This window comes from Calidris pugnax, unplaced genomic scaffold, assembly GCF_001431845.1.
Source record: "Calidris pugnax isolate Ruff unplaced genomic scaffold, ASM143184v1 scaffold67, whole genome shotgun sequence".
Lineage (NCBI taxonomy): Eukaryota > Metazoa > Chordata > Aves > Charadriiformes > Scolopacidae > Calidris > Calidris pugnax.
In genome coordinates, this window is record NW_015090779.1 from 5,497 (window position 1) to 16,570 (window position 11,074).

The following is an 11,074-nucleotide window of genomic DNA, read 5'->3' on the forward strand; positions in this document are numbered from 1 at the left end:
TTCACTGAGTCACCCCATGGTGAATATGCATCCATCCTTGAAACATGTTGGCCTAATACACAGAGCCAATAATGCTTGCCTACTGAGCCTTCAACTTCTCAATACAATCCTTCTGTAGCCTGCTTTGGGAAAATTATGAATAGGCTGTTCTTAGCACTCTGATGCTGATAAATTTAACAGCTGCTGTCATCAGGATGACAGTAAAGACATGAAAAAGCACTAGAACAGGCTTCAGAGTCAGTGCTCAACCAGCAACGAGAAAGGTCTACAGAACAAAGGTCAGGCGTGTACAGCATAGTGACTTACCAGAACAGCTACACCCATAAATAAAGACTAAGTAGGCCACCTTAGACCTCATGGTGTCTCTGAGCTTAGCTCAAACTCTAACCATATTCAAATAGGCAAAAATAAGTACTTAGATTGTTGAACGGTGACTGCCACCCATATCACTGAACACAAAGAGGCACGTGTGACCAAACAGACCCACATATGTTAGCTGTGTGACAAGGAGAGACCTGGAAGAGGTATTAGACAGTGACACTATCACACCTCCATGTAGGCAATGTCTGGTCAAAGGCCATATGAGTGCTCAGTGTTTGTAAAAATTCAACTGATAATTCCTGATCAACACCAGAAAACTTGCAGCAAGTCAGTATTATGAAAGGGAGGAAAACAGAACAGGCAGAGTTCCCAACTTCTGTGCACAAACCACTTGGGATATACACTTTTCTAGAGAAAAGCCACATTGTTGATAAACTAAAATGTATTTTTCAGAAAGTGACATGACTTACCTTGTTAAAGGTACTCCCAATGAGCAATGCAGATCAATTACTTGTGCATACGGGTCTGGTGACATTTATCTCCAGGGCCATTGGGTTTTCAGATGAACTTTCCCCCCTCCCACCCCATAAAGTTTCACAAACTGGGAGGCTCCGCAGAGTCCCAAACACACGCCACCACCACCCCTCCCTTACACACCGCCCTCCCCATCCTGTTCTGACCCTCGCTTCCATTTCAAAACCTGCCAGAAAGGAGCCAGCTACAGGAAACCCACTCTGCTAAAAGAGTACATTGTCTAACAAACTCGCCAGCTTTGTTTTGCTGGAATTTAAACAGCAAGAGAACAGTGTTTGGTAGGAGTTTATAATTCCCTATATAGTCTCAGGATGCAACCGTGACGAGTAAAGTTTTGAATCAGTACACTTTGGGATAGAAAATTTGTATAGCATGGCTGCTTCAATTGTGGCTGGGATGGCAGGTAAAGGAAGATGGTAGAACACGTTTCTATAGAAAGTAGTAACCTATGTACTTCCTTCCAAATTCCCTGCAGGTTATATAACCTACCCAAATCTTCTTGACCTACCTACATTTAATCAGCACAGCTATGTAACGAATTTAATGGCCCATTAATTTGTCCTGAGTTACAGTAGTAATGACTAGCTACCACGATTTGTTTTGTATCAGCATTTAAAAGCTGTAATTTGGTTAGCAATGTATTGCCTCTGAGGTTTCCTTTGTTCTAGTTCCTAATCATTCCCTCTACTTTCCAAAACACTTCAAATTACTTGAGATAATATATTTAATTTCCCTGCTGGAAAACCTGACAACTCATTGAAATACCCTCCATTGAGACTGGCCGTGAGAAAGAGAGCCCTAATACATCAGCTTTGGGTTTTCTTCCCAAGTTTAGAAGGAAAGGCATTTTCACTTGCCCATTATTTTTGCCCCTCAAAAATCTGTCTTTTGAATACTAGTCATCAGCATCAAATGTTCCTTGCTGATGCTTTTTACAGAACACCAGGGTAAAAATAACAGATCTGGACAAATTGGGTAATTTTGTAAAAGAAGCTGAAACCTCTTGATCTTCCCATACTCTTCCCCCAGTTCCATCATAACATTACATTTTAGTTCACGGTAGTTTCACACATGTCTTTCCTAGGGGAGCAGAAAATTTTCTTTCCTATCAGAAAAACTAGCAGAAATCAAAGCTAAAGAAGGTCATGAACAGGTCAGATGCACATGAACTGCAAGGACATCAGCCAGACCTTCTTCACCTCCAATTCACTTATGTGTGCATAGGACCAGCTGCTAAAACTTTTGATCTAACAGATAGCATTTAAATACTTACCAGAAATAAGAATTACACTCCTTTTTAACCCTTGTTTAAAAAACACAGATCATTTAGTACATACTACATGAATAATTTATTACGAGAGAAATATTATTACGATTTCTCTAAAATCCAAAATTATTCCAAATTAATAACTAAATATAAACATTTTCAAAAATAATATCTCTTTCAGCAAATGTTTTTATACAAAAAGATAATCAATAATTTACTTCTTATCATGATAGATTTTCTGTACATCATAAAAAATAAGCATTAACTTTGGTTTTCTGACATTGTAAGAAATAAACATTCTTTTTCTAGTAGATGTTATTTATGTATAAAAGCAGACACGCAGGTCCGGTAGAAAACACAGAGGTTTTGATTGGTACAAGTTACTTAGTGTTAGAAGATGGTATAAAAAGAGCCCAGAATTCATAAAAAAAGAGTCCAGGCCCTTCTCAAAGAAAGTATTACTACCTACCTTAAACAAATGCCAACACGCATCTATTCAAGAATTGGACTAGTTGCTTCTTCATACAAGTAACCCGTTTGGTCACACCACAGTGATGACTGTATTAGTAAATACAGGGGCTACCAGCTATGCAAAAGGATCTCTTTTTCTCTTTTTAGGGTCAAACCATATTTTCTTCAGTTATTCTTTAAATTGTATGAGTGATTCACAGTGAAAAGCAATGCAAGTTTTTTGTTAAAAGGCAAACTGTAAAGAAAACTCCCGCTTTAGTCCTTTTATTATCTGCATTACCTGCTTTTAACTGTGCAGATTTTGTAGCTTGGATCTGGAAGATAAAGTCAAAGTATTCTTGACGTTACCTAAAAAGTAATGAAACTCTGTTTATATATTTTCCTCCCTGAAGCACTTCTAACACACACATTTTAACAGCAAAGAATTGCTGCAAGTCTCATCACTTGGAAAGCTGAAAAGTATTCCCAAGCTGTGTGCATTGTCATTATATTTTCAAAGCAAGTACATATTTTGTGACAACGTCTCTTTCACTGGGGTAACAGCACTGCCACCTCCGGCTCTATTGAAAGTGCTTCTCAAACTGGGTAATCACAGGTGATAATCTAAACACCAATTACCTAATGACATCTTCTGGGCTTCTCTTTACATTGGCAAGACTACCTGCAGTATCTTATGGAGTAATGCAAGCAGAACAACTAGACAAGCTTTTCCGTAGCACTTTTTTTTAGATATGCGCTTCATTGTAAAAATGAGGGTTTAGAAATAAGGTGCAAGTGACTGATACAGTTTCTACCTCCTCCTGTAGGTATGTCCACTACTAACCTATCCAAGTGAAAAAAAAAAAAAAAAGAAAAAAAATCTAGAAATAAGGTGCAAGTGATTGATACACTTTCTACTTCCTCCTGTAGGTATGTCCACTACTAACCCATTCAAGTGGAAAAAAAAAAAAAAAAAAAAAAAAAAAAAAGGTGCTTGTCACTTACAAATAACTTTAAGCCAGTAACCCTACTGTTACTTTCTAATTTTGGATAGCTTCTAAAGCTATCATTAAAAATCATTAACAAGTGAGATGTTTCATGAACATCTTTCAAAAACTAAGTACGTAAACTTTGCACAACACAAACACGTATGAAATATCAGTAGAAACGTAGTTGTTCTTACAGCTAAATTATGAGCTTTCCTTCACAGAACCATCTTTCTTTCACTATCCATCCAAAGCATCCACTTTTACTACACCTTTTGCACATTAGAGAATATACAGCCTGATTTATGAGGAGCCTCTGCTTGGCATATAAATCTCAGCTGATTAAAAACAACACATTTGTTCTTACAGCTAAGAGCTGTGAGAAAATTATGAGCTTTCCTTCACGGAACCATCTTTCTTTCACTATCCATCCAAAGCATCCACTTTTACTACACCTTTTGCACATTAGAGAATATACAGCCTGATTTATGAGGAGCCTCTGCTTGGCATATAAATCTCAGCTGATTAAATAAAATTTTAATTGCTGAATTGCCAGCATCCTCTGCAAAGGTTCTAGACTCACACTTAGAAAACCAAAAATTGGAAATATTACCTTTCTGATGAGCCCGATAAAATTTCAATTGCTGAATTGCCAGCATCCTCTGGCAAAGGTTCTGGACTCACACTTAGAAAACCAAGAATTGGAAATATTACCTTTCTGATGAGCCCGTCATGACCCACACGTGGGACTGCTGAAGCTATGTTCTTGCTCACAAAGTGCCAACAAAGGGGATTGTAATGAGTAAACCATGGACTGTGCAAGCTGTTTTTGTGAGATAAAGATCAGTGACCACAACTGAGGTGCACACTGTGGTACAGATATTAATCTTCAAGGCCTATGGTAGATTAATAGCTAAAACATCTAATAGAAGTGAATATTCATTTTTAGAAGAGATGAAAAGGCGAAACTACAATAAAAGATGTTTTGATGTTTCTCACCCCTTGTCTGCAGCCCTTCCTTTGCCTAGCATTTCTAGAAATAGCGCATAGATTGGAAAATGGATTTTGCTTTTATAAAGGAATATAAAATAACGGAACTGTTTTGCTATTAAGAGACAATGATATCTTTTTGGAAAATGAGAAAAAAATTTGAAAAGCTTAACTGGGTTTTGATGAATAGACAGACGGCAATATTAGAAAGAAGCATGGAAATAAGTAAAGCCCTTTCTAAGCCTCAAAGTAGTATAAAACAGAGTGGAAATTCTTAAATGCACATTCCGTTTTTCTTCTGCCTTCAAATAATCTATTCTTTTATCTTATGAAATTTTTTTAAGCCAACAGCAACTGTGTTCAGGCCTCTAATGAATTTGCTTTGTCTTAAAATGTAACTTGGTAATAATTTTGAAATAGAAAGGCATATGCACATCCAGGGATTTGCAATCCATTCAGGTCTCCTAAGGCAAAAGAGCTAAGACTTTGCTGTTAAAAAGTGGATTTTGAAGGAGAACGGTTACCAAGAACCACATTTCATGAATTTTTTGGTGACTTCTATTCAAGGCTCATTGGTAGGTCATGAAAAATGAAAAATAACTTGCACAAAATTTTATATGGAAAGCTAAAAGGTTTAAAAATATTTTCTTCATATTATATCTCCAATGAGTATCCTTCAGGTAGACTGTCTACAAGTCTGATGGCAATACATTATAATAATATAAAGAAAGCCTGAAATATTAAGGCCATCGCTAAGATAGAGCAGATCGCTTGTCACTTCAGTAAGGATTATCTTTTATCATAATGGGAAAACTGCCCTTTGTAAACATAGCTTACAAACACCAATATTTTCTCCTAAAATTGTCCAGTAGGAGATGCTGCATAAAAAAAGGACGAGGTTTTTCATTGCCTGACATACAATCACCATCAGGTTCCTGTCTGTCATGTTAATTATTGGACATTTTCATTCATTACTACCAACACCTGGCACAGAGGAATGACCCACACTTAACTGGCCTTACAGACAGTTGTCCAGAGACAGTTGTCTGCAGAAAAGAAGAGCATTTTGGTGGACACAGGTGGGCTGAGCCTGGAAGTCACGATACTTTGATGATGAGCACCACTTTAAAGTTTCATGGACTGAATGAAATGTTGTCCTCATATGCCGAAGCTGGCTCCTCCATGCTCTCCAGTAAAGTGTGACAGGTTTCGGATTCACGGCATGGCAGCGATGGTTCTTTGGCAACAGCAGACATCAACTGACTCCAGGTGATATCAGTATTTTTGAAAGCATGCAGTAGAAAAATGCCTATGATGATACTGCAGAATCCACTGAGGGTTCCAATGATGTCACCCAGGTCCATACTACTCCACTCCTTGAACAGGATGATGGAGCATGTCACAACTGTCGTGGTGAAACACACGTAATAAATAGGTGTCACTAGAGATGTACTGAACACATCCAATGCTTTGTTGAGATAGTTGATCTGAGTGCTGACTGAGAGCACCAAGATGCCCACCAAAACATAAACCAATGGATGTCGATAAACTGGCTTCCACTCCAACATTTGTTTAATAGCAATGCCCAGGCCCTTCACAGACGAGACAGAGAAGGCACCAATGAGTGAGCAAATCAAAATGTAGATCAGTATATTCGTCTGACCTTTCCTTGGAGCCACGATAAAAATCAGCGTGAGGACCACAACTGTTATGAGGACAGCAAACGTAACAAACGCTGTAAGGAAGAGGAAAGGGAAGAGGACAACACAAGTGAGAGAAAACACCAGACTGCATCCAAGTACATGCTAAAAGTTATTCAGTGTCCCAAATGCTTCGCTATGAACTGTAGCACGAGTTCATTGCAATTGCACACAGACCTGGATCTTGTAGCTTTCTTTCCATCTCGTCTAGTGATGTGACCTCCTCCTCCTCAGGGGCGTGAATAACCATGACCGTCGACCCCAAAATGCTCAGCACACAGCCCAGCTTTCCATGAATATTCAGCTTCTCATTTAAAAAGTAAGATGACAATATAGCACTGTTTGGAAAAACAAAAATAAAAGGTTCAGTCTCCACCAGGCATGCGAGACAGTCAAAATCTGTCTGTGTACCATGACACTAATTCAAAAGCTTTTTTGAATTTGGATATATGGGAAACCAGCCTGAAACAATCAAATTTTAAGTTTTGCAAGAAGGTCAGGTCAGGTTTTAGTGGGGGTTAGCAACGCTGATCCCTCCCCTCCAGGTTGTAAAGGGTCCAAATTGCTCAAGGAACTTCTCATTACTGACTGCTTGGGTCAGGGGCACACACCCTCACACACCTATAGATTGACCACACAAGCTGTAACGTTCTTCCAAAACGGGTTTAAAGCACTTAATTTGCTATTACAACCAATGCACACAAGTTTTGGAAACTTCCTCATCCCTCCTCAGGCTCTCCCATCCAGGCAGAGTTTCTGCCTGCTTTGCCAGGACTCCCCCCAGAACACAGAGAAGACACGTCTCACCCTTTGAAGAGGGCTCACCCCAGGCTGTCCAAGGGGTTCAAGATTTAACCTAAGGGTAACAACATGGCCCAAACGAGGCTACCTCAAAAGGCACAACCTTAGGTACAGACACAGGCTTAACGGCATGTAGCTGTGCTCACAAACAGCTTTTCAACCCACTGATCAAATTATGGTTATTTTTTCGCACAAGGGTAATGAACTTACTGACACAAAGGTCTCACAACCTCTCTGTTTCACAAAAATTGGAAAGATTGGTATCCACATCAAAGGAGATGTGGATCAAAACTCAGGCTGTTTTACGAAGCAGCAGCCAGCCAGCCAGTCTGCACCTACCTACACTCTGGTCCCAGCACATCTGTAGGTGACAGTTACACTGGTTTTGCTATGACAGAACAGCTGCAGTTTTAGCCATTAGATTACTGCAAGCATCTTTTTAAAAAAATAAATAAGAACATGGCCCATGTTGGTTTTAAACACAATGTTCCATATACTATACTCTTAAGACTCGAGTTTTACATTTAAAATACAGTGATTCCATTTTGCTACTAAATTATTTCTCTGAACATTCATTGTGAGCACAATCCATATCTTTTCTGCTTCTGTGATAGCCATATTTAATGTATGTGCTTAAGTACTTGGAAATTATTTGTTTCTTCATACACTCGAAATAATGAGTGTTTGAAGGGCATTTGTATTTCAAAACAACCACATGTTTTAACTGTGGATATTTAAAAAGCTAAATTTCTCTTTGCCTTCTTTCCAGAAAGGGTTGGAAAAGACAAAACAAACCCAAAATGCTTACTAAGCGTGCCTTAATATGAAATCATGCTCCTATAAAAAAGGAATAGTTTTGAAAATATTTTAATGGGTAAATACTGTATTCTCTTTTGAAGTTTTTTCACAACTGAAGAGCAGAATAAGACTTTTGAAGAAAGCTTCAGTTCTCTAGGAAGAGATGAATTACAGCCTTCTACCACTGTGTATCAGCAGTATACCTGCTATATGCTGACAAGAAATACTTTATAATATGGGTGGAAAAGTGTTGGGAAAACATATTGGTCTTTAGAATAAGAATTCTCATTCCCTCTACCCAGAAAGTTCAGTTCAAAGCAAGAAAGGGACCTTTCCACCAAGGAACAAGCAGCATTTTTTTGTCCATTTTCAGTTTTCTTATTAAAATTCTCAACTTTCGGCCAAAGACAGTATTTTTCCTTCACTCAGCGAATGGTTCATTTGCTGAAGTTTGCTCCCAGTTTGTACTAACCTTATCAGAACACTCAGTGCACCCAAGGGGGTAACTAAGGTTGCAGGTGCGAAGGCGTAGGCAGCGAAGTTCACAGCTTCTCCTAATCCCACTGCAGAGGAAAGAACATTTGGATCAGGTTGAGGTGACAGGGACAAATAAAAGGAATATAAATATAAATATTTTGTGTGATGGCAAATATAAAACAAAAGCTTTTTTCTACACTACATATGCAAATTTTCCTTTTAAAATTACCTAACCCCCTCTGGATGTAGTAAAGGCTGAAGAAAGTTAAATACTTTTCCCCTAAGTACTCCTAGATGCTGGGCAGATTCAATCCCATCGCTTTTGACTGGATATTAAAGAAAAGGTTGTTATTCTGCAAGGACCAAACACAGTATTTGAGAGATGGGATATTAGAATGCCTTCTGTTGTAAAGTTGACTGCAAAGGCATTTCTTTTAAGTGAGAGGAGTGAAAAATCGGGGAATATATCTATCTATTTAAAACAATCTGCTTTATGCAACATTTACATATAGGTTGAGAGGAAAGAGGTGACTTACTTGAAAGCAATCCAGCCCACCACAGCCATTCCTTCAAGTAAGAATATCCACCCTGTCCTGAAAGCAGAAAAAATAATCTCATCTTAGAAGAAAGAGATCACTTTATTATAATAAACTAAACTACAGCTTCACATTTGCCTCTAGTCATATAAAGTATTGGAAGAGCATGTTATCTGGATGCAACCTAAAGAATATTTTATTTGATTTTGACTGACATTTTTATTAATCACTCTATTGCTTTGTGGCTTGGGCTTCTGAAAAATGGTATTTGACTAAAGGGAAAGTTCCAAGCAAAAAGTAAAATGTCCACAAATATTGCTGACGAGCTTAAAAAATGCTTCAAAGTGCTTCCCCAGGTCAGACCAAATATATTCATACAGAGACAGCTGCATTTTGACTCTGCTTATACTACAATATTCTATTATATAATATTCTCTTATATATAAGTTATATATAATTCTCTTATATTATAATCAAGGAAAATTAGAAAGAAAAATGCCACTGCATGCATTAGTTTGTTGGGTTTTCTTTTACATAAAACATAAGTATATTGAACATGCACTAACACATTGGTTTCAAATAACTGAATTCTCTGAAACAGTATATTGCAATAAACACAACAAACAAAGGAAAACTTCTAATGCTATGTATTTAAATCCATGGAAAAGGAGCAATGAAATTAGTCCAATTGGTATTTTTCCAGCTCTTCATCTGTTGACTTTGATGAAAGATTCTTAACTCCAGAAACTTTTGTAATAAGTATCCTTTCTACAGGTCATTGCACTTCCCTTTTTTAAAAAAACAAAACCCAAACCCTAAACCTAGCTACCATCTTAAGCCTTTCCATCTCAAATGAGGGGGAAAAAAGACAAAAAAAAAAAAAGAGAGAGAAGGGTATGATGAATGGAGAATTTTATTTGGTATCTAGCTGCTGTCAGGGAGGAAATATCATCCACTCACTAGATTTAATACCCATCTCTGCCCCCATAGCCCTAGGAGTTCTGAAATCCCAGTCCCTCTAATCACACACAGAGAAATAATACCGTATTTCCATCCCCAGCCAGGACAGGACTTCTGATCACTGCTAAAGCACAACAGTTTTCAACTGCAACGGTTTTAAACGTGTGATCCATGACTCGACCCTTGATTTTGCCAAGTTCTAAGAGGCATTTGTGCCCCCCAGCAGGAGCAAGGCATCCCCCGGCACCACTTACCAGCTCGGGGGACTCCCTTGTCTGCCAGTTTCAAAAGTCCTTTCTTCTTCAGTATGAAACTAGAACCAATAAAGATACTGGAACTTATGGCCAAAGCCAAGCCAATGTAGAGGCGGTATTTGCTTCCAGCAGAGGTGGAAATGCTCCAGTTTGTTTCATTGAGAGTCCCGTCCATCGAGGCGAGGAGAGAAGAGCGGGATTCAGAGACGTTGATGATCTGGCACCATGCTTGGCAGGAGTCATGGCAAGCAAAAGAGAGCACGGCCCCTGGGAGGGGAAAAAGAAGGACAAGTGATTCATGAACCAGGCACAGCTCTGGAGGAGACCTGTCCTCGCTCTGCTTACTCCTTTCCGTGTCTTCTCAGAGCACGTGTCATTTCTGACAGTGCAAATAACTCACAAAATCCATATGACATGCACGATGCTTCCCCAGGTCATTACCCACCCCTGCAATCACAGGTGCGTACCTTATTTTATATATCTATTTCACATTACAGGGGCTCAGTAGGGCGATTAGGGCAATACCAAGGAATGCTGCACTAAAATATTATCTTCAATGTAAAACTCAAATTGAATCCTAAACGCTAACCTGAAATCTCACAAAGAAAGGCTTCTTTTGTGCTGTGCAGAGACCACGCCTCCAAAACACAAACATAGAGCCAAATCCATTATTTCAGACTTTGCCTGCTAGGGTGAACCTGCTGTTATTCCAGGCTTCTGCTTTTACATTTGCAGCTGAGATTAGGAAACAGCACAAAAAAAGAGAAAAAGAGAATATCTATATAGAGAGCAAACCCTTGCTGCATGTGAGCACTAATACATGTTATTAAAATTGTTCAGTGACTACTGCGTGAGCTGCAGAGCTGGGTGAGCCTGAGCTAAGACCGAACCACAGAATCATAGAATGGTTTGGGTTGGAAGGGACCTTAAAGATCATTGAGTTCCAACCCCTTTGCCACAGGCAGGGACACCTCCCGCTAGAGCAGGTTGCTCAAAGTGA

The 11,074-nt window shown here is 38.8% G+C and overlaps 1 protein-coding gene across 1 annotated transcript; it reads right to left on the reverse strand.

Annotated features, from left to right (window-relative positions):
• Window positions 1–4,207: 4,207 nt before the first annotated feature.
• On the reverse strand, window positions 4,208–10,301 carry NIPAL1 (NIPA-like domain containing 1). The gene is given in 6 exon segments (XM_014954294.1): window positions 4,208–6,283; window positions 6,426–6,586; window positions 8,320–8,410; window positions 8,861–8,917; window positions 10,075–10,279; window positions 10,281–10,301. Coding segments are annotated over 6 exon segments (1,137 nt in total). The 3' UTR covers window positions 4,208–5,681.
• Window positions 10,302–11,074: the final 773 nt, after the last annotated feature.